The sequence below is a fragment of the Lathamus discolor genome, chromosome 5 (assembly GCF_037157495.1).
Source record: "Lathamus discolor isolate bLatDis1 chromosome 5, bLatDis1.hap1, whole genome shotgun sequence".
NCBI lineage: Eukaryota > Metazoa > Chordata > Aves > Psittaciformes > Psittacidae > Lathamus > Lathamus discolor.
The window spans coordinates 125795560-125821964 of NC_088888.1; the positions used below are offsets into that span (position 1 = coordinate 125795560).

The following is a 26405-nucleotide window of genomic DNA, read 5'->3' on the forward strand; positions in this document are numbered from 1 at the left end:
TTCTCTGCAGCTTGAATACAATCATTTCTTGAGGAATGATGCTGCTTGTAGAAGGTTGCTCTCACACTACTTTAAAAAGCAGTTTGCATTGCTGCTGTGTAGGGTGCACTCCACTGGCGTCTTTACTAATCATAAATACACCGGTGGGGAAATAAATACATTCCAGCCAATGTTGAGATTCAGCAACTTTAAAAAGCTTGATATTGCACTGGGTAAATCACTGTGACTTTGTCACCTTCTGTTTCCCCTGGCAAACGAATTGCAGTGCTGTAGTAATAAATAGCAGAGCAGTACAAATTCACCTGTTTTGTGCTGCAGGCTGTTTGATAAGAATGACTGAACTCTAAATCACAGAGATGAGAAGTGGCTCAGCTGCACCCTCCACACTTACCTCACTTTCATTCAGTCCTCTGATTTTCCATTTTATTTTAACTTTAAAACAATATTACAATGCTGCCTTGCCTTGTTGTAGAGCTTGGAGGGCTGCTGCTCCTTCCTTCCCTTGAAAGGAAAATGATGCTTATGTATCCTAACATGAAGGGACGTGGTCAGAGTCATTAGGGACAAAAGTGTGATGGATGCTATTTATGGTTACAAAGGTCAGCACACATGCTTTCGTGTCCCATCACACCAGCAGAGTGTAACCGAAAACAGGCCTTGTCAGATTAGATCAGAGTGACTGGGAGCTGTAACTTACAATATTTTGTGGTCATGTTTTCTTCCAGTGATCATAGAATCATAGAATAGTTAGGGTTGGAAAGGACCTTAAGATCATCCAGTTCCAACCCCCCTGCCATGGGCAGGGACACCTCACACTAAACCATCACACCCAAGGCTCTGTCCAACCTGGCCTTGAACACTGCCAGGAATGGAGCATTCACAACTTCCCTGGGCAACCCATTCCAGTGCCTCACCACCCTCACAGGAAAGAATTTCCTCCTTAGATCCAATCTAAACTTCCTCTGTTTCAGTTTTAACCCGTTACCCCTTGTCCTGTCACTACAGTCCCTGACAAAGAGTCCCTCGCCAGCATCCCTATAGGCCCCCTTCAGGTACTGGAAGGCTGCTATGAGGTCTCCACGCAGCTTCTCTTCTCCAGGCTGAAAAGCCCCAACTTCCTCAGCCTGTCTTCATACGGGAGGTGCTCCAGTCCCTGATCATCCTCGTGGCCTCCTCTGGACTTGTTCCAACAGCTCTGTGTCCTTTTTATGTTGAGGACACCAGAACTGCACACAGTGCTCCAGGTGAGGTCTCACAAGAGCAGAGCAGAGGGGCAGGATCACCTCCTTCAATCAATGTAACTATTGCTTGGTGCTGAGTGTTGTCCCTTTCATAGAGTCATAGAATCCCAAGACAGGGGAATGGCTTGAACCTGCCCGAGGGGAGACTGAGCTGAGCTCTTAGGCAGAAGCTCTTCCCTGTGAGGGTGCTGAGGCGCTGGCACAGGGTGCCCAGAGAAGCTGTGGCTGCCCCATCCCTGGCAGTGCTCAAGGCCAGGTTGGACACAGGGGCTTGGAGCAAGCTGCTCCAGTGGAAGGGGTCCCTGCCCGGGGCAGGGGTTGGGGCTGGAGGAGCTTTGAGGTCCCTTCAACCGAAACGATTCCATGATTCCGTTCTGTGATTCTGTGACCGTCTGAGGTGGAAGGAGTGGAGGGAGAGGGGCGCTGCCCGAAGGGGGTGGTGGCAGCCCCCTGCTCCCAGCACGGCCCGTGGTGGTGATGGAGGGCGGGCTGGGGAGGGCCCGGCTGCGGAGCACTGCGGCCACCTGCCGGTCACCTCCCGCCATCTGGCTCTGCAGACCCCGGGAGCCAGGCGCGGTGGGCCCGGCGCCGCTCACCGCGCTGCTGGCGGGGTTGTGTCTGCCCCAGCACGCAGCGTCTGCGCACGCAGGAGCAGCCGCGGTCCGTCCCCTGGCAGTGTCGTGCGGAGGCGTTCCGAAAGCGCCACCACCCGTGGCACACAGGGCACAGTGCGGGACGAGCGGTCAGCGGTCAGTCAGCGTGAGCAGCGTGGGGCAGGGGTCAGGGTCAGCGTGAGGAGCGTGGGGCAGGGGTCAGTCAGTGTGGGGCAGGGGTCAGGGTCAGTGTGAGGAGCATGGGGCAGGGGTCGGTCAGCATGAAGAGCATGGGGCAGGGGTCAGTCAGTGTGAGGAGCGTGGGGCAGGGGTCAGTCAGCGTGGGGCAGGAGTCAGGGTCAATGTGAGGAGTGTGGGGCAGGGGTCAGTCATTGTGAGGAGCATGGGGCAGGGGTCAGTCAGCGTGGGGCAGGGGTCAGTCAGCGTGAGCAGCGTGGGGCAGGGGTCAGTCAGCGTGAGGAGCGTGGGGCAGGGGTCAGTCAGCGTGGGGCAGGGGTCAGTCAGCGTGGGACAGGGGTCGGTCAGCGTGAGCAGCGTGGGGCAGGGGTCAGGGTCAGCGTGAGGAGCGTGGGGCAGGGGTCAGTCAGCGTGAGCAGCGTGGGGCAGGGGTCAGTCAGCGTGAGCAGCGTGGGGCAGGGGTCAGTCAGCGTGGGGCAGGGGTCAGTCAGCGTGGGGCAGGGGTCGGTCAGTGTGAGGAGCGTGGGGCAGGGGTCGGTCAGCGTGAGCAGCGTGGGGCAGGGGTCAGGGTCAGCGTGAGGAGCGTGGGGCAGGGGTCAGGGTCAGCGTGAGCAGCGTGGGGCAGGGGTCAGTCAGCGTGGGGCAGGGGTCAGGGTCAGTGTGAGGAGCATGGGGCAGGGGTCGGTCAGCATGAAGAGCATGGGGCAGGGGTCAGTCAGCGTGAGGAGCGTGGTGCAGGGGTCAGTCAGTGTGAGGAGCGTGGGGCAGGGGTCAGTCAGTGTGAGGAGCGTGGGGCAGGGGTCAGTCAGTGTGAGGAGCGTGGGGCAGGGGTCAGTCAGCGTGGGGCAGGAGTCAGGGTCAATGTGAGGAGTGTGGGGCAGGGGTCAGTCAGTGTGAGGAGCGTGGGGCAGGGGTCAGTCAGTGTCAGGAAACACCGCACGGGGCCTGTTTGAGGCAGGGATGTATCCGAGTAGCTCTGCCGCTGCCGGTATGTTTGTGTGCTGAGTGCCCGGTCACCGCCGGGAGCAGGTCCGCGAAGGAGCCTGCGTCAATGAGACCAGCCCGTGGGTCCGAGGTGCCGTCCTTCCCTGAGTCACTTCTGCAACCCTGCTGCAATAGCCCCAGATCCACCAGGACCCCCTGGGGCTTGGGAAGGGGAACCTGCCTGCCTTTGCTAGGCGAGAGGAGCTAAGGGCTGGGCAGGAGGGCAGTGCCAGACTAGACCAGAGCATGATCTCGTTGCCCCGAGCCCTTGTTTGCTCTGCCTGCTCTGTTCCCTGCTCAGGTGATGAGCTGTTTTCAGCTGTGATTTTGTGTATAACATGCCTGTTCTTAAACCTTTTCTCCACAGTTTATTTATGACGAAAAGGTTTCCTGGTAAGTGAATCCCTTTTCTTTTCATATTTCTGGTTGTACCACAAAATCCTGCAATAAGTAGGGCTCATCAGGAGAGGAGGGGGAAGCTGAAAAGCTCTGCAGGGCGATTCAGGGAGCAGTTTCCTGCTGCGTGAGAAGCCTTCAGCATAGGATGGGCCACAGTAATTCATTTTCTGAGCCAGGGAGGGAAGCCTGGGCGCACGTCACTCATAATTCCCCGTACAGTGGTGGCAGCTGGTGCCCTCTGCCCACCTTGCAGCGGCCCAGGAATGCAGAGGCGGAGGCTGATGCTTAGGTGCCAGTGTGCCATGGATGTCAGGCACCTGGGAATATACAGAGCTGCCCAAGCAGTCAATGAATGTGTTCCAGTAGTTGGATTTTTAATAATGTAACCTTTTTTTTAAAAAAAAAAAGAAGCTCCAAAGTCAATATTAATGACCAAATGACCAGTTTAAATAAAGAAATACATATATGTTAATATCCCCATGGATGTGCTTAAATGTTCTGCAGTAGGTATGTAAGCTTGGAGGGCTTCAAACACTTTCAGAAGTGTACTTTCAGTTGTTTTGCTTTCATGGTTTTGTTTGCAGCACCTCTAAGGGTTTGTACAGTAACAGTGGCAGCTTTGATTCCACTCTTGGCCAGTATAACTTAGATTGCAAGCACTAGAGGGAGTCAGGCTTTTGGGGCTGCATGTTTTCTTAAACGTGTTCTCACCAGGGATTATGTTTCCTTTCAGAGGAGGATTTCTGAAGCAGAGTTTTGCAATTGCTTGTTTTCCTTTGCTTTGTTTTTGTTTTTTAACTAAAATTGACTGGAGGCCCAATTGTAGTTGACTGTGCCCTTCAACTAAAACACATCAATGTGAAAGCTGAATGTTTAGTGCAATGTCTCAAAATCCTTAACGAGAAAATGTCCCATGAGTTTTAGTATGTAGCAGTCTGATAATGGATCATTTCCACAAGGACTAGCAGTTTGCCCTGAGGAACTGTACAGCATACAGCATTTTGATCAATGAAAAAGATTACCTAGAAACAAGTTCTAAAAGTCATACTGTATTTTGTTTTCATATACATTTCATTAGTTTGGCACAGAAACAGTGGAGGAAAACCCACCAGTATCTAATCAGCAGTTTAAACTGCTGCCTGCTGCGTTCTCAGTGGTTACACAGCAGCAGTAGTGAAAGAGCAGCCAGCACTTGTTCGCTTTGTCTCAGCATGACCAATGTGCTTTAGCATGCCCCAAAAGCCCGACAACCTGCTTTACACCAATGCAGGTAGGGCAGGATGCCTTCTCCCCTCTTTTGCCACAGCCCCCACAGGTATTGCCCTTACAGAAATGTTTGTGTTCCTCAGGTGTGTGATTTGTTCACTGAACTTCTGGGTTGAGTCACTTATTCTTAGCTGACAGGTTGACTTGGCCAAGTAAAACAAGAGCAGAAGTCAAGAAGACAAAGGAGGCGTCACACAGGTGTATGAGAGCCGTCTCCTTACACATCCCCTTTTCTAGTGGTGTGTTAAGACAGCCCAAGAGGGTCAAGCCTTGGTGTGACAGATGGGGGAATGGCTGAACTTGGGCAGCTAACTGATGTGCCCTGCTCTAATGTGTTTTCTGTGTTGCTCTTGTTTGCAGGTGGGAGTCCTTAGTCTTGGTGCTGATGTATGTCATCTACATCGTTATCATGAAGTAAGTCAAATGCACCTTCCGCTTGTTTAAATTGTGAGGCTCCCTGCTCCAGAGCTTTTCCAAAGGTTGCAAAGGTAATTAAAGAGAGCCGCAGGCTTTGGGCAGGGCGTTCATGGGCTCACACAGCTTGCACACCAGCAGCACCTCCAATAGCAGAGGTTAAAGCACTTTGCCCTGTCATGTAGGGCAATTATCTCTAATTTATCCTGGTGAGGCAGGAAGGGGCTGTTTGTCCCCATAGTACAGCTCCAAGGATTGGGCATCTGAAGGCCTACACCTTGCATGCAGCTCTGGCAACAGACAGGAGCTAGACGCTACTGCACAGCAGGAAAACTATGACATAGTTGGGAAATGGTCAGTGACCTGCTATACCTCTTAGACACGCACAAGTCTATGGGGCTAGGTGGGATTCACCCAGGGGTGCTGAGGGAGCTGGTGGAAGTGCTCCCCAGGCCGCTTCCTGCCATTTACCAGCAACGCTTCAGGCAGAGTGACTGGAAAGCTGCTCGTGAAAAAGGACCTGGGGTGGTAGTCAACAGGCAGCCGAACATGAGCAGCTTGTTCCCAGGCAGCCAAGAAGCCACCAGCATCATGGCCTGTATCAGCACCAGTGTGGCAGCAGGGCCAGGGCATGGATTGTGCCCATGTGCTGGGCACTGGTGAGTCTGCATCTCAAATCCTGTGTTCAGTTCTGGGCCATTGCGGTGCTGGAGCAGGGCCAGAGATGGGCACCGGAGCTGGTGCAGGGCCTGGAGCACAAGTGTGATGGGGAATGGCTGAGGGACCTGGCGGGTTCAGATGGAGAAGAGAAAGCTCAGGGGGGACCTGATGGCTCTCTACAACAGCCTGAAAGTACCTGTAGCGAGGTGGGGTCGGTCTCATCTTCCAAGTAATAAGTGATAGGACAAGAGGAAATGGCCTCAAGGTGTGAGAGGGGAGGTTTAGATTGGAGATTAGAAACAACTTCTTCACCAAAAGGGTGATCAAGTATTGGAACAGGCTGCCCAGGGCAGTGCTGGAGCCACTGTCCCTGGAGGTATTTAAAAGACATGTAGATGTGACACTCAGGAGCATGGTTTATGGAACATGAACTTGGCAGTGGAACTCGGGAACATGAACTTGGCAGTGCAGGGTTAAGGGTCAGACTCAATGATCTTAAAGGTCTTTTCCTCCCCAAACGATACTATGCTCTGTGGCTCTTGCCTGTGTGAGCCGACCAAAGTTAATGCAGCAAGCCTGTGGCAGAGCAGGGAACCGAATCCATCTCTGGGTCCCCCCAAAGCAGCCTCTTCTGATTTTGCTTTAAGATCCCTCATCAGAAATAAAACCATGAGGGATTCCAGTCTACTCTTTATGGGTGCAGACCACCACACAATTTGTTCTTGCTTTCGTGGAGACCCATGATAAAACTGCAGCACAATCAGCATTGATTTTCTGAGCATCTGACCTGTGTAACTTCTTTCACACAAATCCATGCTAGCAAAGTTAATCTGTTCTGCTGTTAGGTTCCCCACCTCCTGCCTTGGTTTTAAAAGCCTGTGAAAAGGAAACCCAGATTTAAACTGGAACATTCAACAAAACCGACCATCTGCCAAGCACACCAGTGGCCTTGTCGCAACAAGTCACAGTTAAGATTTGTTTTGAAATGATGAATAAAGTAAATATTGTGAGAGCAATTCTCAGTAAGAACAGCAAAACACCCAGCCTGGGTTGAAGGGAACACGAGGCAGAATTCATCTCATCTCACTTCTCATAATTAAAAACTTTTTCTTTAACCTGGAGGGTAGCTTCACCCTTGCAGCAATGAACGGACCAGCAAACCGGTTGTAATGTCTGAATCAAGAATGGATTCTTTCTCTGAAAGCAATGCTGTAGTGTGAGCAGATGTTTCAGACCTGTTTGGGTATAGCTAGGGTGGTTGTTGGCCTGTCGTTCAGGTGTTCACAATGGTCTACCGTTGCCTTTGAGTGTCATGGTGAGATCTTGGCTCATGTTCCTGTCATCTCCTGGCTACTCAAAATCAAATAAGAAATTATTTTAATTTTTTTCACCCCAAAATGGGGGCAGAACTTAGCATGTGTCGTGTTCCTGTGGTGGGTCACAGGTAAAACAACGCTCATGCTCAGTGTGGTTGCGTGATTAAAAAAAAATGTGGATGGCGACACGTATCCTTATTTGCTATACAGAATGTTAATTACACCTAGCACATAAGCATGCATGTCATTCCAGATTCCTGTCTTGTATTTTTCATAGCCTTCTGGGTATGGAGAAATTGCATCATAGCCATATTGTGGCTGGATTCCAAACCAAAGGGATTTTCTTCCCTTCCTTAGTTGAATCGCACTGTATATAAGTCTAGGAAAGGAAAGGTGTCAAGAAATCCACACAGAAGCAGCAAAGTTCTATCTAGAGTTTGTTTCATTTGTACAGGTACAACTCAACCATACATCACTGCTTCGAAAGGAAGACAAAGAACTCAGCAAATATGGTGAATGGTTTAGCAAATAACACAGAAATGGATGATAACAGCAACTGTGATGCCACAGTGGTATTACTAAAGAAAGGTAACTGTTCCAGTAAGTCACCCTGCTTGCTTGCATCATTCTCAAATGTTTACATGTTTGTCTGCTAGTCACGGGGTGTGGGCTGCTGCTGTCTTACCAGCCATGGAATAGGCAGGGTCCTTCTGTAATGCCCCTGCCAGATGACCATGGCTCCTGTGCCTGGGGATTCAGTGTGGTCACCCCAGCTACCATATCCTGGAAGCAGCTCAGGCCTCCTCTGGGTAATTCCTGGCACTGGACAAGTGCCTGGCTGAAAGGACTCCTCCAGCTTCAAGCCTGGCTTGCCTAGGGACTGCTTCTTTAGAACCTTATAGCCATGCCATTGTGAGTCTTCTTATGAGCGCTGTTACTCTGCACTGAAGATGCCCATTTACCCCTAGTGCCTCAGTTAATTTAACTCCATTTGAAGGCAACATAAACTGAGCAGGGAAAAACACCCTGCTTATACTGGTGTACATGTTCCCCCCAGTGAAGTCAGGGTGAGAACTGTATTGGTCAAGGTAGTGTGCTCTTACTGCACGTGCTATTTTGAATGTTCACAGCTTTTCCATGGTCTTTAATGTGGGTTTCACTTTGGCTGAAATGTGCTTCCATTTGCCTTCAGTCACAATTGTGTATGAAAATGATGTACGCATTATATTTCTTCAGCTTAAAGCAAACAGCATCCCCCTCTCCGTACTCGGCAGCAGTAGCTCAGTGTATGCATTTGCAAGCATGTATAAACTGTGTTTACAGAGGATAATTTTTTATCTGTGCAACAGTCAACAAGCATGTTACTGCTTGGGATTTGCATGTTCCTGTCCTCAGGAATAACATCACCCCACCCAGACACTGGTTTACCCTGAGAAGGAGCTCTGGCTTGTCTAAAGCAGTTCACTGGCTGCAGATGGGCTGCCCTTTTTGTTTTGCTGGACTGAAAAAAACCACAAACACTAAACAAATACAGGCCTCTCTTCCTGGGAAGAGTGAGTGAAAGACAGTTTGAACACGCTAAGCAACCAAACGTGAAATGTAGAGAGGTTTATTTACTGATGTCAAACCCTTTGAGTCTACCAGAGGCCAGCTGTCGTGTTACTGCCCTGTTGCTGAGGAAAGGCTTTTGTGAGTGCTGTGTGCTCTGATTTGGGGAAGCTGCTTTTACGCGAACTACAGCTCTCTGTAGCCTGGGGCTCTGAATAGCAAAACTGTGCTGACCAGTACCAGTAAAGCGAGGCTGGTAAAACTCAGTAAGCATGAACTCAGGCCTTAGTCATCTAGGTTTACCCACTGGCCTCCGGGTTATGCACAAAAGAGGCGGTTCTGGCTGGGATTTGGTGTGAATCTGCCCAGGATCTGTCTCTGTGTGACGCTGCTCAGCTGCTGGTGACTTTCTGGTTTGGACATTTGCAGTTGCTCAAACTGGCTGAGGAAGGAAGATGAAGGAATTGCTTCATTTTCCTGCAGATTGTTCCTGTATTTCCTTGGCAGTGGGCCAGCAGAGGTCCAGCCAGGCACATGGCACCACTGTGCTCACAGCTGGTATATGGGGTCACAGCAGCACCCATTGCAGCAGGTTGCTGAGGCTTTCATATGCTACCATTTTTCTGAGGCCTTTTCTGAAAAGAGGACCGAAAAGGATCAGACAGTGGGATTTCTTTGTTCGGGGCAGTTCCCCCAGGGGCTGTGCAGAAAATTCCAGTGTGGAAGGAGTCACAAGAAAAAGCTGGCTGGCTGGTTTGATCTTTTTTTTTTTTTTTTTGCAATATGGGTAACTGCACTTTTCTATCCCAGTCCATGAACCTTCTCTGTCAGGAAAAACAAGTGACACTAAGGCCTAGGAGATACTCTTCTGTAAGAGTAACAGTGATGGTAATAAATAGTAATGCCATGAAACAGTTGCCAGTGTTCAGCACTGATTTTCATAAACTAAAGCAGAGATGAGTCAGGGAAGACCTCTGGTCTCCCTGCTGCCAAGTCCCAGTCCTGGCCCAGAGCTCACGGTCTGAGGCAGCATCCGTGCACAGACAGGATGGACACTGACACTGTGCCCCAGTCGGAGCTCAGTCCAGGTAGTGTGCCCTGCCTCCTTGTTCCTTTGCTCCTGCATGATGGGTCACACCCCAGGGACTGCCACATGCACTTGCTGCCAGGTTTGATGGCACTTCCCAGCCATGAGCTGCAAGCCCAGGATGCAGGAACCTGCTTTTCATTTGCATTAATACCTCCCAGGGACAATTTCCTCACCCCTGTGTACAGTTAATGGTGGGTGAGGGCAGTATCCTCACAGAAGTGCAGATTGTAACAGTGGAATTAATGCAGATTTTCCTCAACGCTATTTCTACCTTGGTGGAGTAGCTGCTGTGGAAGTGGCAATCTGCCTAACGCAGGCCTGTAATGAGCTGTACATTGAGCAGATTTAATTTTCTGTAATGAGCATGAGTGGGGACACCATATTGGTGATTAGTCTGAGAACAGAGATGTAGGACATGTAAAGGCAGAAATTAAGGACAGGGGAGACATAATTTGAATAGTGGTAGCCACAGGAATGGTTTTTACAAAGGACCTGTGGAACCTACAGGTTTAGTCTTCTGAGAGCCACGTAGGGCAGAGGGAGACTGCTAGAAGACCACCTCAAGTTCTCTTTGGTCCTTGGCTGCAGGAAACTTCCATCGTAAGGCGTCAGTGATCATGGTGGATGAGCTGCTGTCTGCCTACCCACACCAGCTTTCCTTTTCTGAGGCTGGGCTCCGGATCATGATAACCAGCCACTTCCCTCCCAAAACACGTCTCTCCATGGCCAGCCGCATGTTGATCAATGAGGTATGTCTTTTATCTCCCCCCTTCTCCTTCTGAATTTGCCTTTTACTGTGTGGCAGTGTTCAGGTCAAAATGGAACTCTGGTGTTTATTCTGGATCCCTGATAGCATTTTCCCAGTTTTTATCCTTCTGACACTGACTTAACTAGATCACCCCTTGCTTTCTGTCCACATGCAGATTTTAACAGAGACCGTTTCAAGTTATTACATGGTTATGTTACCTGTGGCTGTTGCTCACAGGAGGTGCGCCCTGCATTTATCCAGCATTAATACCACTTGCATTTATTTAATAATATGGTACTCTGCTGAGTCTGTATTTAGTCTGCTCCTGGTCTTAGAGTACTCTTGAAGTCAATTCTACAGCCACTGGCCCTTCTCCTATAAAAGTTGTATATGTGAGATTTATCTGGTCATCTGCAAGCAACCAGTGCTTTAAATGTAAAAAAAAAAAATATGGTTTTCAGCAAGAATTTGTGCCTGTGTTTACAGAGACAAAGGCTGATCAACAGCAGGACATATACCAATGGCGAGTCAGAGGTAGCAATCAAAATACCAATCAAGCATGTGGTCGAGAATGGAACAGGTCCCAGCAACTCTGGCGAGCGGGGCGTGAATGGCACACGGCGGGATGAAGACATGGCTGAGGCTGGGAATGAGACCGAGAACGAGAATGAGGATAACGACAACAACGAAAACGACGAGGAAGAGGAAGAGGATGATGATGATGATGACCATGAAGGGCCATACACACCTTTTGACCTTCCCAGTAAGAAGCTCCTGGGTTTGTGTTGTTCCAGAAAGCAAAACTTGATTTGGGTGTGCTAGAAAGCATCATGGATATGTGTTGAGGCAGAAGTCTCAGAGAGCTCCCATCAGCCTGCACCTCGCAGTGTAGTTCCTGGTCACAGGTAAAAGATGAGAGGAACTGGGAAGCAGCAGGAACTTCTCAGGATGCAGACTGCTGGGCTTGGATACATCTTTGCTGCAGCACATGCGTTGGCCTAGCACTGCTGTTGCAGTAAGAGGGGAGAGGCAATTTCCACGGGTTGGTTCCTGCCACAAAACCTGGGTTACCCTCTGGAGAGACCAGTCTTCTCTGCTGTCTGCGGAGGAAGCTGAGGGTAGTGGGGCTGCTGGTAAGGTGCTTGAATGCAGGTCAGATGCATCTGCATTTGGGCCATTGCTGGGAAATGAGGAATGATCTTACCTCAGTGGTAAGGTGCAGTGCTAATGGAGACAGGGCAGTGGTGGTGCTGGTGTGGAGCAGAGACAGAAGAAGGTCCTGAGTGCCTTTGCTTCCTGCTGTTAACTAAGCATGCCCAATGTCTTCTCACTCTTTCTGGAGAGCTTAGAAAATCCGAACAGTTTCATGACTTGTGAATAACCACGTGTGCTTCAGGTTGCTGAGCACTGCGCCAGCAGGATGGACATCTCCTTTTGCCAAGTTCCTCTTACCCCATCAGGGCTCTAGTCCTAGGATGATTATAATGCATCCCTGTCCTACTTTGAACTCACAGTCGCCAGAGCTGGCAAGATCTGCCATGTTGCAGAATACTGTAGGGACTGGTCCTGCCCTTTACAGGTGAGATAGCTTTTGGGAACTCCGGATCTCCTCACTCAAAGAGCATACCTGTAGTTTGAGTAAGGAAAAAAAACGGGACTTGAAGACAGTAATCATGGAAATATGAGGAACCATGACACTGGATTCATAGTATGGGAAAGGTTGGCATGGCCTCTGGAGATCTGTTTCAAACCCCTGCTCAGAGGAGGTTGCCAAAGGCTGTGTCCAGTTGAGTTTTGGTTATCTGTAAGGGTGTAGATCCCAGAGTCTTTTGGGTACCTGTTCCAGTGTTTGACCACCCTCATGATAGGAAAAAGAAGAGAATGCACAACTTAAAGTAACATCTATTCTGAATTCCCCTTATTGCAGGCTGAGTCCATTGGCTCTTAAAATTAACTTGTGCACTTCTGTGAAGGGCCTGGCTCCATCTTAGGTGGTTGAAGATTGGTCAGTTCTCTTTCTTATGTGGTACCTGTAAGAACTTGACCCAGGGAGGGTAGATGTGCTCTGACCCATTGCTGTGATGAGGCACTTCACACTCCTTCCTTGTGCCTCTCTCTGTCCTCTCATCTCTGCCATCACACCGTGATTTTCCAAACAAGCAATGTCTTGTCTCATTATTTGGATGGCAGTTAGGCTGAGATGTCCCTGGCATCTTGCTTGCTAATACTAACAATGTAATTACATTCTGGACTAAAACAGACTAGTATTGTGATTGTTTCCCTTTTTATGTTTTACAGCTGGCAAGATAGAAATCTTGAAGTGGCTTTTTACATGGCCATTGAGTTTTGTCCTGTACTTCACAGTGCCCAACTGCAACAAACCCCACTTGGAAAAATGGTTCATGGTTACCTTTGCTTCTTCTACACTCTGGATTGCAGCTTTCTCATACATGATGGTGTGGATGGTATGTACCAACTAAAGCAGAAACCACAGCCTGGAAGAGGCAACAGAAGGTGGTTTTGTCAGCTCTCGTGGTTTAGTCCAGCCGGTAACTCAGAACCAGGCAGCCACTCGCTCACTCCCCCTGCTTCTTCCTCCCCCTGCTCCCTGAGGGATGGGGAGGAGAATCAAAAGAATGTAGGTCCCACAGGTTGGGACAAGAGCAGTCCAGTAACTAAGGTATAACACAAACCACTGCTGCTACCACCAATAATAATAATGATAAGGGAAATAACAAGAGGAGAGAACCACTGACCCGATATCCAGCCCGACCTGAGCAGCGATATAGCCCTTCTGTGTAACTGCCCCCAGTTTATATAATGAGCATGACGTGCTGTGGTATGGAATACCCCTTGGCTAGTTTGGGTCAGGTGTCCTGTCTTTGCTTCCTCCCGGCTTCCCCTCTTCCCTGGCAAAGCATGAGACTGAGAAAGTCCTTGGTCAGAGTAAACATTACTGAGCAGCAACTAAAACCATCGGTGTTATCAGTGCTGTTCCTAGGCTGAAAGTCAAAAACTGCACCAGCTACTAAGAAGGAGAAAAATGACTGCTACTGCTGAACCCAGGACATCAGCTTAGAGAAATGTGTAGAAAGTTCTACATAGCTGAATTTTTAGATGAGAAACCTTAAGTCTGCTTCAGTTTCTATTAGACCAGTCCACTCACAGAGAAGAAAATTAGAGGCCAGTAGCCATAACCCTTAAACTTTATTCAGGGCTGGAATTTCACACAGATTCTTTAACATGGGAAAATATTACACTTGCACCAGTTTAACACCTCCTTCTTGTACAGGGCAGTGTAAAGAGGCCCTGATGCAACTAAGAACCTGGCCTAAATAGCTCTTAATTTTCTTGGAGCAAGCAAGCTTGAGAGACAGAGTTGTGAATGATAACACTGAACTCAAACAAAACACGAGTTTTGAACAAAAGTGTCACATTCAGCCAAATTCTTGCACAACTACTCTAGTCAACAGGAACTGAATTCTGCCTCACTATCCTGAAGGTGGAAGGGGATAAATAAAAGTGAACACAAGGAAATCCAAACGTAGTTGGCCTGTTCACAGGGGAGTTCATGCACTGGCTGGGTCACTGAGCCTTTTAGCTTGGCTCAGGCCTCCTTACATGATACATGTAGGTGAAAAGTGTAAGTTGTCCTCATTAGGATTACAGTAGTACTGCAGCATGAATTGTGTTTCGTTTAGAGCAGTCTCTACTCTTAAGCAGAATTGGACAACGATGGGGCATTGGCATCAGGAGCGAGTCTAGCAAGGAAAGCCTGGTTTTGTCCTGCTGCACTTGTGATGGAGTGCACAATTCATGATCTGTCTCTGCATAGGATCCAAAAAGCATAGAGATGCCTCGCTAAAGCCCTGGCCACTGCTTTCCTGCTAGGAAGGTGAAGGCAGTGAAAAAATCTTCACTGCCTTCAAAGTTCATTCTTGTGCTAAATGCTAAAATAAATGTCAGGCTTTTCACTTCAAGCTAATCGAAGCAGTTACAGAAGAGGCATTTCTGTTTTGTTTTCAATAATCCATGTTACCCTGAGCAGGAAATGGAAAGTTACTGGTTTTCTTCTGCTTTTCATCTGCAAGGATGAGGTATTTTTCAAGAAAAAAGCTATCCCAGCTTTCCATAGCTGAAATACCAGAGCCCACAGGGTCACTGTGCTGCTTCTAACATATGGTTCACATTTCTTGGAATGTGCTGCAGCGAGTAGAGAAAAGCAATTATGTGTGGCTAATAGAAAATGGGCATCCAAATTTGAAAATATTAATCATTTTGAAGAGCACCAGTTCATCATAGACTGCATTGCAACGGAAAGAGGAAATTAAATGTATGTCCTCTCTCCCACTAGGAATTGGGCCAAGCTGGTCTCTGATTTTAGTTCTTGTAAACAGCTTGACAGTGTATTTCCTCTCCTTAGGTGACAATCATTGGCTACACACTGGGAATTCCAGATGTGATCATGGGTATCACTTTCTTGGCAGCTGGAACCAGTGTGCCAGACTGCATGGCGAGCCTTATCGTAGCAAGGCAAGGTAGGTTCATCACAGAGATGTCATACTGCTATAGAAGTGTTTCCTTGTGCCCTCTTCTTCTTCAAGTAGCACAGATGTGTCCTGAATGTGGTAACATACAGAGCCCTTTTCTGACGCTGACATTTAAGACAAAAACAACAAAAGAAATGTTTAGCTGTTGAAAAGCAGCTAACAGGTTCTTAATGATAGTATGGAACAAGTTCTAGTACTATTGTCAACTTCAGGCCTTCCCCAGAAGTCACAATGTGTTTCTTGATTTAAATACAGTCCATACAGAATTGTTTAGAATATGGCATAAGGGTCATTCAGGTCACATTCCAGCTTTTCTTCACAGTCATAAGGACTGGAAGGTACTAGTGGTTTTAAGGAAAGTTCCCCCAGTCCCAGTGACTCCAGCACCAGATGTTTTAACAGAAAGCTGTCAGTTCTGCTTTGGGAAACAAACACAATGGCTCTTCCTTGAAATAACCATCTACATAATAGACTATCCGAAGACCTAATCTAATCAGTCCAATGTAGAAACTTGTGTGCCATGGTTACAGCAAAGCATCAAGAACCACACTGAACGTGGCACCAGAATGTTGGCAGCTCACAGCTGGCACAGCCAGTGGCCAGGGTTCCCACAGCAGCAGAGGATTAGCTGAAGGAATTTCTCAGATGATCTAGAAGATAGATCCAGCCCCTTCAACCGCACTGGACTTGTATGATGGGGAGGGCAAAGGGGAAAGGGAAGAGGTGGGGTAAGGGTGATCTCCCTTAACTCTTCGCCTTAATCTGTGGAAATCGTCTCAATTAACTCAGGTGAATGTATTTCTGTTTAAAAGCTGAAAGACTTTTCTGGGGCCTGTCTGACTGAACGTGGTTTCCATTCTTGCAGGTATGGGAGATATGGCTGTGTCCAACTCCATTGGAAGCAATGTGTTTGATATTTTAATTGGCCTAGGCCTCCCGTGGGCTTTGCAGACCCTAGCAGTGAATTATGGATCATACGTAAGTCCTACATTTGTTCACATGAATTTTTATTTCTTATTTATTTATTTATAAATAAATGGGGGGAAGTCAGAAATTGTGTGGACTGGATTTGAAGAAACAAATAGTTTTGCTCTTTTATGATTTGACAAGCAATTAATTGTCAGTGGACATTCCCCATCCTTGGGAGGAAAAAGTACTTCCATTTCTTCCTTGAATAAGCTAACTCACTAAAGTATACTGTGTTTTCATGCACTTGAATATATTCTAAATGAGAAGAATGATCATGTTTCTAATAAGCCAGAGAGGATAAACACAGAGGTGGAAACTAAAGGACAAAGCAGACCTGTAAGCCGTTGGGTAAGAAAAATTCTAGCATTACTAAACTGGAAGGTGAAGGAAACTGTTAAATAGCTGCATATTTCAGAGCATAACCAACATCAGGAAACACTGCAGAGCTTTCCTGTTTGAGAAAAACCACCCAACACCACTGAAACCATCCTTTACTTCTCAGATGGTAAGAGCCCCACCCAAAAAGTTGCAAGCTCCCTTCAGAGGAGGAAGAGCAGGAGGTGCCATGAAGTAACATAGGGAAGTCACTGTTGCTGTTAGCTGGACACCACTCAGACAGCCTTGTAGGACAGAGGAAAAATCTTGACTGCAATCACTGAGTCAGTGTAAAGTTAAAAGACTGGAGAATGACAGAATTGTTGAGGTTGGCAAGTACCTCCAGAGATCGTGTAGTCCCCAGACTTTCTGCTCAAAGCAGGGTCAGCTAGAGCAGGATGCTTAGGATCACGTTCAGTTGGGTATTGAGCACCTCCAAGGATGGAGGCTACATAACTGATAAGATCCCCCTGAATCTTCTGCAGAACTGAGCAGTCCCAGCTCGTGCAGCCTCCCTTTATATGTCAGATGCTGCAGTCACTTTAAATCATCCCTGTGGGCCTTCACTGGACTCACTCTAGGAAGTCTGTGTCTTCCTTCTATTGAGGAGCCCAGAACTGGACCAAGCACTCAAGATGAGTCTCACCAGTACTGAGTAGAGAAAAATCACCTCTCTCTACCTGCTGGAAACGCTTTTCCTAATGTAGCCCAGGGTGCTGTTAGTGCTCCATGCCACAAGGGTGCATTGCGGACTTCAGCTTGGTGTCTCACCAGGATCAGCAGGTCTTTCTCTGCCAAACTGCTTTTCAGCTGGTCAGCCCCAGCATTTCCTGGCTGTGCATTTTTCCAGCAAGTCCAAGTCCCTCTGAACATCAGCACAACCCTCTGATACAACCAGACTGTGTTTTGGGATCTGCATTCTCAAAAAACCCAGAATACCTAAGAAAGCTTGTGTTTCTTACTAGTTGATGGAGGCATTGCTGTTATCTCGTTCATCACATTGGTGGGAATCTGATGATGTTCATCTTCGTATTTTATTCCCCAAAACTGGATCTCCTGTGCAGGTCCTTTGACCTTTCTTTGTTTTATGGCAAAACCAGCTTTTTGAAGGATTTAGATTATTTCCCTCCCTTTCTCAAAAACTTCTTTGCTCCACACGGTAATGTCATCAATGTATTGCAGGTGTTCTGGAGCTTGCCGCTGTTCCAGTCCAGTCTGGATCAGTTCATGGCAGATGATAGGGCTGTGTTTCCACCCTGGGACAGTCGATTCCAAGTGTGCTGGATGCCCCTCCAAGTAAAAGTGAACTGTGGCCTGCACTCTTGCTGCCAGAGGGATTGAAAAAAAATGCACTGGCAATATCAATCATGGCATACCACTTGGCTGCCTTTGACTCCAGTTCATACTGAAGTTCTAGCATGTCCAGTACGGCAGCACTCAGTGGTGATGTGACTTCATTCAGGCCAAGATAATCTGTGCTCTCCATTAGACTTTCACAGAGGCCATATGGGTGAGCAGGTCCTGCTGATCACTCCTTGGCTCTCCAATGTACAGATCAGCTCATGGATGGGAATCAGGGAGTCTTGGTTGGTGCGATATTGCCGCCGGTGCACTGTTGTGGTCATGATTGGCACTTGCTGTTCTTTGACCTTCAGCAACCCCATAACAGAAAGATCCACTGAGAGACCAAGCAAGGTGGACAGCTGCTTAACTTCCTCCGTCTCCAAGTCAGTTCTACCAAAAGCCCATTAATAATAGCCTTTGGGTCTCTGAAGTACCCTCTCCTGAGATACTCTATGCCAAGGATGCATGGATCCCCTAGGCCAGTCACAATGGGGAGCTTCTCCCACTCCTTCCCAGTTAGGCTGATTTCAGCCTCCAGTGCAGGCAACTGTTGGGATCTCCCTGGCACTCCAGAAATAGAAATGGGTTCTGTGCTTTGATGACATCAGGGTACACTGTGCACTAGTATCTAATAGAGCCTTATACTCCTATGGGACTGACATACCAGCCCATCTGATCCACACAGTCAGGTACACCCGGTTGTTCCTCTCCTCTGCCTGGCTGGAGGCAGGGCCCCTCTAATAGTGATCATAAGATTCTTCATTTACTTCTTGTACAAAGAGATTAGAATTGCTTTTTCATAGGAGTCAGAGTAAAATTGGTTCTTTCACTCCATCTGGGAAACTGCCCACTAGAGTCTGGAGCAGCAACGTACCAGAAATGGAGAAGAGGATCTGCTCCCTTTCCCCTTGTTGCCCCTGGGCTGTGGTGTACACATGCGTGTGGCAGTGTGGTGTGCTGTGACTGTGCCCATTCTGAACTTTCTCAGGCACATGCAGTAAAGTGCCTTCACATATTAACCAGCCAAGGAGCTGCTCCCAACCAGAAGATTTCTGGGGTTTCATTCTGAATGTGAAGAGCAGTCTCACTGCTAATAGTGTTTTCAGCTGCTATAGCACTCTTTGTAGGATGAGCTTCTGTTTGAGCCTTCCTTAAACTCTCTGTAGGCAGAGCCCATTTTACAGATGGTGTGTTTTCATTTGAACTAAGCACAGATGCAGCCTGCAAGCTTTTGGCTGGTTGCAAGACATCAATGTATTGAAAGTGAGGGCCCTGTTACTGCATAGTTCTCTCATACATGTGGCAGCAACCACAGGAAGCCCTATGCAGAATCAGGGCATCTTGTTTAAGCAAGTTTAGTCTGTGAGGTAGTGCCTGAGGGGGGAAAATACAGCTTGTGATCTAGTAGATAAGACAGGAAAAGAGCAAGAGAGGACCTGTCAAGGAGAAACTAATGGAGTTGCTGGAGGTCACACAATAGGTAAGTGGCAGAACTGGAAATAAACTATGAATCTCGAGGCACGTCCTGGTGCTCGGTTCCTAATCATAAACAGTGCCTCTCCCACTTCGAACTGCCCCTTTCCCAGACTCATTGTTGATGGATGTTTCAGCTTTAGTTTACTGCAAGAAAGTAAGGGAAAACCATCTTTTGCTTCTCAGGCTTTACCTTGGTAGCATCTGCCACCTGCTTTCGAGAAGGAAGTTACCCTTCTTCTGTTTTCCTACTCTAAATGAAACATTTTCCTGCAGATGTAGATATCCTGCAAGTGGAGGCTGCAGGGCAGTCACAGTCCCAGCCTGAACATGATGTGATGTAGGAAGCTGGCACACCAGGCAGTGCTTTGCAAAAACCCCTGTATGGGGGTTCCAGTTCTGGTTTCCAGTACCCTTCACCCTGCCTCCCTGTGTTTATCTGTTACCACAAGCCAGTGTCTCAGTGTGATCATCAGTAGGCAATACTGGATTTTTATTCTCTTCCTTCCAGTGCTGACTGTCAGTCCAAACCAAGACAGAGAACGCACCATCTCATGTTTCTCCAGGGAAATGTTAGTGTTGGTGCAAGGAAGAAAAGGTACTCCTCTGCCCTCAGCCTTTGCCTTGAACTCAGTTGTCAGTCCTGTAGTTCTTGGTTTGGGCCAGGCCACTGACACTTTTCCCATTGAAAGGCAGATCCAGTCAATATCAAGCAGCTTCCAGATCAGATCCCTTCTGTTTCTACAATGTCTAGTCTCTAACCCAACTATATGTTTATTATTTTAACAGTCAGTGTTGTTTCTGGACACCCAATGTCAAGGCACTAACTTTGCCTTCCTCTGTGTTTCCCACTGGAGCTTCCATTACCACTACTCAGAGGTCACTTGGACACCCTCCTGCTGCAGCTCTGACCTGTTATCAACCACAGCTAATGTAGCATGCCAGCAGGACTTTCAGAGAAAAAGCAGCATCCCTCTGGACCTAGAGAGACCTCTGAAAGAGTTTGCTTTCTCATCTCTTCAAGCTCTGAGTCCTGGACATGTTGCTGACTGTCTAATCCTGCAAGCATCCTTCCCCAGTGGCTCTGGCAAATCCAGAGTGGAAGGACATTTGCTCTGCAGCTTCCATCCAATTGCTTTCCTCTGGAATATTTTATTTTACTTTTTTTTGATGAGAAGCTGTAAACCAGACATCAGCCAGGAGTGTTTTAGAGAACAGGAATTTTTAGCCTAAGGATAAAGGGCCAGGTTCATTTGTTCACATCAGCCTTTAGGAGTATAATCATATGTTTATCCATCACTCCTCTGCCTGGTAGCTTCAGCCAGTTGCAGCAAAATTTAGAATCATAGAGTCATAGAATAGTTAGGGTTGGAAAGGGCCTTCAGATCATCCAGTTCCAACCTTCCTGGACACCTCACACTAAACCATGTCACCCAAGACTTTTCTGACTGTCACATTAACATCTGCAACCCGATGTGCTAGTATCACTGCAGCAAAGTATGCAGCTTGTCAGCTATTAATGGATTCATTTATTGGCTGATCCCCAAAAAGTATGGATGGGCATAGCAGCAGGTGCATGCCGAAGCTAGGAACTAGTCCCTCCAACTTCCTGGAATAGTTTGCATGTATTGAGTGCATTTGATCCCTTGTTTCATGGTGCGGATACTGGGATGATTATGCTGTAGTAGACAGAGGACAAGTGTCTACAGCAGAAGTGCTTGGTGCCTTCCTAACAATGCAGGAATACTCTCCAACTATAACCCTTGCATTTATTGCTTAATACTTTGAGTGCCCATGTGCAACACTCCATGTTGCATGTTCCAGGGCATGTACCCTCTGCAACATGAACTGTGTGATACAGAGCAAACAAAGAATGCTTTCTTAGGCATCTCAAAAAAGGTCCAAGCAGAAAACATACAGAAATGCAGCACATACATGATGCTTCAAGTGTTGAGACAGCCGTCTCGTGGCAAGACCTGGGGAATGACCTGGGAAGAATACAGGGATGTTGTCCGGGAAACTAGGGACCAGGTTAGGAAAGCTAAGGCCCAGTTAGAATTAAACTTGGCTAGGGATGTTAAGGATAACAGGAAGGGATTCTATAGGTACATAGCGAATAAAAGACAGACTAGGGACAACGCAGGCCCCCTCTGGAAGATATTGGGAGAACTGCTTACCCTGGATTTGGAGAAGGCTGAGGTTCTCAATGACCTCTTTGCCTCGGTCTTCACTGGCAAAGGCTCTGACCGCACCACCCAAGTCTTGGAAGGCAGACGCAGGGACTGTGAGAATGAAGACCTTGGGCCCACTGTAGGAGAGGATCTGGTTCAAGACCATCTTCAAAATCTGAACGTGCACAAGTCCACGGGACCTGATGGAATCCATCCGCGGGTCCTGAAGGAGCTGGCGAATGAAGTTGCTAAGCCACTGGCCATCGTATTTGAAAAATCCTGGCAGTCAGGTGAAGTTCCCGACGACTGGAAAAAGGGAAATATAACCCCCATTTTCAAGAAGGGGAAAATGGAAGACCCGGGGAATTACAGACCAGTCAGTCTCACCTCTGTGCCTGGCAAAATCTTGGAGCAGATTCTCCTGGAAGGCATGCTAAGGCACATGAAAAACAACAAGGTGCTTGGTGACAGCCAGCATGGCTTCACGAAGGGGAAATCCTGCCTGACCAATTTGGTGGCCTTCTATGATGGGGCTACGGAACTGATGGACAGGGATAGAGCAGTTGATGTTATCTACCTGGACTTGTGCAAAGCGTTTGACACTGTCCCACATGACATTCTTCTCTCTAAATTGGAGAGATATCAGTTTGATGGATGGACCACTCAGTGGATAAAGAACTGGCTGGATGGCCGCACACAAAGAGTTGTGGTCAATGGCTTGATGTCTGGCTGGAGACCAGTAACGAGTGCTGTCCCTCAGGGATCGGTGTTGGGACCGGTCTTGTTCAACATTCTTCGTCGCTGACATGGACAGTGGGATTGAGTGCGCCCTCAGCAAGTTTGCCGATGACACCAAGCTGTGTGGTCCGGTTGATACGCTGGAGGGAAGGGATGCCATCCAGAGGGACATTGACACGCTTGTAAGGTGGGCTGATGCCAACCTCATGAAGTTTAATAACCATGACAAGTGCAAGGTCCTACACCTGGGTCGGAGCAATCCCAGGCACAGCTACAGGTTGGTCAGAGAAGAGACTGAGAGCAGCCCTGCAGAGAAGGACTTGGGGGTGCTGATCAATGAGAAAATGGACATGAGCCAGCTGCAGTGTGCGCTCGCAGCCCAGAAACCAACCGTATCCTGGGCTGCATCCAAAGGAGTGTGACCAGCAGGGCGAAGGACCTCACCTGGAGCATTGTGTGCAGTTCTGGTGTCCTCAACGTAAAAAGGACATGGAACTGTTGGAACAAGTCCAGAGGAGGCCATGAGGATGATCAGGGACTGGAGCACCTCCCATATGAAGATAGGCTGAGGAAGTTGGGGCTGTTCAGCCTGGAGAAGAGAAGCTGCATGGAGACCTCATAGCAGCCTTCCAGTATCTGAAGGGGCCTAGAAGGATGCTGGGGAGGGACTGTTCGCTAGGGACTATAGTGACAGGACAAGGGGTAATGGGTTAAAACTTAAACAGGGAACGTTTAGGTTGGATATAAGGAGGAAATTCTTTCCTGTTAGGGTGGTGAGGCACTGGAATGGGTTGCCCAGGGAGGTTGTGAGTGCTCCATCCCTGTTGGTGTTCAAGGTCAGGTTGGACGAAGCCTTGGGTGAGATGGTTTAGTGTGAGGTGTCCCTGCCCATGGCAGGGGGGTTGGAACTGGATGATCTTAAGGTCCTTTCCAACCCTAACTATTCTATGATTCTATATTTAGACCGTAGAGCAAAACCAGTTTTGGTTTTGGCAATAGCTCCTTATTTTCCCTTCAGCAACTGCTAGAAAAGAACTAACAAATGGAATCACTTTTATTTAGTTTCCATTGTTTTTCCTCTGCTGTTCAGCTTCAGCCTCAGTCCCATATTGCCTGAAGGAGCTGCATGGGAATAGCTGGAGCTGGTGGCAGCTTTGCATTTGCTGCACAAGAAGCAGGGAGTTGCTTCAATTCAAATAAAGACAGAGCAGACTTTGAACTTCTAAACCTTTCATGTGTGACTAGTCAAAACACAGTGTTCTTCTGGCTTGCCTCAGCCACTAGCCAAACCTCAAAGGGGAGTTTGGGAATGTTGATTTTTCTTCCTTGCAGTATGAGGGAATGCTTCGTCTGCAGACAGTTTTCTCCTGGAAAAGAAGCATTTCCTATTCTTAAACAAACAGAGAATGAGTTTTTCCTTCTGTCAATAAGAAGATTCCAGTTGAGGCCCTTTTTCTGCTCTTTACTAAAAACTGAAATTATCTCCTCCCTTACTGGGAGGTTTGAATGTTTTGCTATCTCTTTTTCCCTGGCCTTGCGCATTGTCACGTACCCTGAGAAAGCCTGTTGCCTCTTGCAGGAGATGCCAGTTGTCTCATGAGAAGGCTGCTTCTCTGATTTCTACCCTACTTTGGCAGAAAAAGGATTCATTTTTCTTAAGTTTTTGTGCCAGATTTCAAAACCTTCTTAGCTCCTGTGCTCACAGTTAGGAGTCACAATAAGAAATGGAGCAGGCGACGGTGATAATCAGAGAAATGGGAACAGTTTGTCAGTTAAAACTGTGTTTCCAGAGCTGTAGACTTACGGGCAATCTGTGAAACAGCAGCAGGTAGTCCAAAATCAAATGCAGAAGCAGAAAGGATCCTTCAGGTTAGTTAGTCCAAGAAACATTTACAGGGAGAGGTATCTGGGCAACACGCTTAAACAGGAACTGTATCTACAATGAGGGAAATACCTTACTGGTATAAGTCAGCTTGCTCCAGGGCTTTCTTAAATAGCCTAGAGACCCTGGGCATGGTGCCTGAACGTATGCCATTCTCCACATGTGCAAAAGTCGAGTGGGGTCAGACTCACTGCACGTGCCAGAAAAGCAGTGCATGAGAGACACAGCTGGACTGGCTGCACACACCATCCAGAGCTGTTCCATGCATAAGCAACAAGCCAAGTTAAGTGGAGTATTTGTGTGCACATAGAGTAACTCCACAGCATGTCCACTCCAAGTCCAATGCATCTGGAATTACACTCCACACCCATCCCTGGATTCTATCTCCCAGCTGTTCCAGAGCAAATCTGCTTTGGGGAAAGGCTTACATCAATGCTGGTTTGTTCCAACTGTCTTTCTGTTGGTTTTCATTTGCTTCTCACTGGTTTATAGCCCTTCTCACCTGTGGTTTTGGTCCTCTTCTGTACCTTTTCTGCCTGCTGCATGGCACAGAAGGGTGCTGCCATGCATGCCTCACCTCCTGAGCCACAGTGGAAATGTCTAGAATTCTGCTCAGCTTTTATAGTGCTTTGAGCTCACCAACAAGGGTTTTTAGCCAAGCAGTTGCACTTTTTCTTCCAGAAAGTCCAGCTGTGATACGTATCCAGTTCAGCCAAATGAGCTTCCTGACAAAGTGCATTCCCCAAGTAACATTTGCTCACCGAGGGAAACCACCCTTTGCTATGTACATGGGGAGGTTTTAAGCCTGCTTTCCTGTGGCAGAGTGAGGTAATAGGCAATGACCCTAATAAATGTCCCAGTTGTTTGCAGAGCAAAAAGCACTGGTAAGTGACAACTGCATTAGAAAACATCTTCCCCCGCCCTGGAAATCCTGTCTTTTGATGGGAATAGTCAGGCTTCATAAAGGAAAGCTCTTGTTATTTTGGTTCATTACTAGTTAATTGCTTTACTCAACAGTGGGGGCCGGGCTAGATCCCTGGCCAGACACAGTGCTAGTTAAGCCTGAGTTGAGAGCTGTTAACCTGGGATGAAACTCCAGTGTTTTAATGCAATACTACTGCGAAGGAAAATCAGTGCTCAGGCTGCTGAAAGTGGGGTTGCCAGATTTTGCTTGCCCTTGTGGGATCAGTGTTATAAATAATTAGCATACACTTTCTAGTTTTGAATAATCCTTAATAGCAAGTTTTGTTCCACTGAATGACCTCCAAAGAGGAACCTTGCAGATAGTCCAAAGCAGGCAGCCCCAGACATCTCTCTTTGGGAGCACTGTCCTCAGCAAATCAGACACAGAGGCCTTTAGGATAGTCTTCATTTGAAATGCCAGTTTTATGGAGGCTAATGATGTAACTGAGAAGCAGCATCTGCATTTTAGGTTGAATTCAGATGTTTTCCGTGCTAAAATAATTCCAGCTGCTTCATTTGCTTCTTTTTCCTGTAGATTCCTTTCTGATAGATGTATTGTATGCCGACAGTTTTTACAGATACCGGCACTGGTCAAACAGAATTTCTGACCAAAATCCAGACAGGAATTTTTATGAACTAGTATCTGCCTTTTCTGCCAGCTGCTGCTCATATGGAGTAGCAGAGAAGGTGCCATTCAATTTGTATTTTAGTCACACAGAGTTAGGTTGGGAGCTTTTTTTGCATTTTAGAATAACTAAAATGGAAATCTAGCCTCACACTAGGCCATGTTGCCCAAGGCTCTGTCCAAACTGGCCTTGAGCACTGCCAGGGATGGGGCATTCTTTGGAGAACTTGTGCCAGTGCCTTAGCACCCTCACAGTAAAGAGCTTTTTCCTTATATCTAACCCGAACTTCCCATTTTAGCTTATCCTGGCTTCTTAGTGTAACAGGAAATGTGCTGTGGGGTATCAAAGAAAAAGGTTTCCTGGGTCAGAACCTGACTTGTCTCTCATCCCGAGAGCAGCTCTTATTTCAGCAAAACTTTGAGGTTTGCTTAGGACTGATAACAGAAGCTACAGTGACCTCAGAGACATCTTCTGCAAAAATACATTCCATCTTGTCCACAGCTTCCAACCTGCAGTTTACATTGACAGTGGGATCATTACATTTTTCACCTTCACATGCAGACAGACCCAAAATTTACCTTCAAACTCTAAAGCAGTCCAAAACCTTAATTTTTTTGGACAATCTAGTGACAATATTGTACTTTACATGTAATGGCCATCGGAATATAATGGTCCTGCTCTACATGCATACACTTACAGCTTACAGTTACTGTCTTAAAGAAATCCTGTAATACCTTTAAGAATGAATGATCATCATGGCTGGAGCCTTTTTTATGATGGCAAAAATTAGTAAAGAAGGAAAATCGGCAAATCTCAGGGGGCAACATATTGGTGGGAGGATTGTGAGTACAGATGCT

The 26405-nt window shown here is 47.5% G+C and overlaps 1 protein-coding gene across 5 annotated transcripts in view; it reads left to right on the forward strand.

Moving 5' to 3' along the window:
- RIN2 (Ras and Rab interactor 2) overlaps positions 1-26405 on the forward strand; it is a 193601-nt gene that overhangs the window by 35950 nt on the left and 131246 nt on the right. For 4 of the 5 annotated variants that reach the window (XM_065682626.1, XM_065682627.1, XM_065682629.1 and 1 more), the window contains exons 6-13: positions 3384-3409; positions 5042-5095; positions 7526-7671; positions 10298-10458; positions 10944-11220; positions 12756-12922; positions 14881-14995; positions 15873-15985. In XM_065682626.1, coding sequence (XP_065538698.1) covers positions 3384-3409; positions 5042-5095; positions 7526-7671; positions 10298-10458; positions 10944-11220; positions 12756-12922; positions 14881-14995; positions 15873-15985 — 1059 coding nt within the window. The remainder of the gene's footprint in view (positions 1-3383; positions 3410-5041; positions 5096-7525; positions 7672-10297; positions 10459-10943; positions 11221-12755; positions 12923-14880; positions 14996-15872; positions 15986-26405) is intronic. The other variant, XM_065682628.1, reaches the window with a different exon arrangement.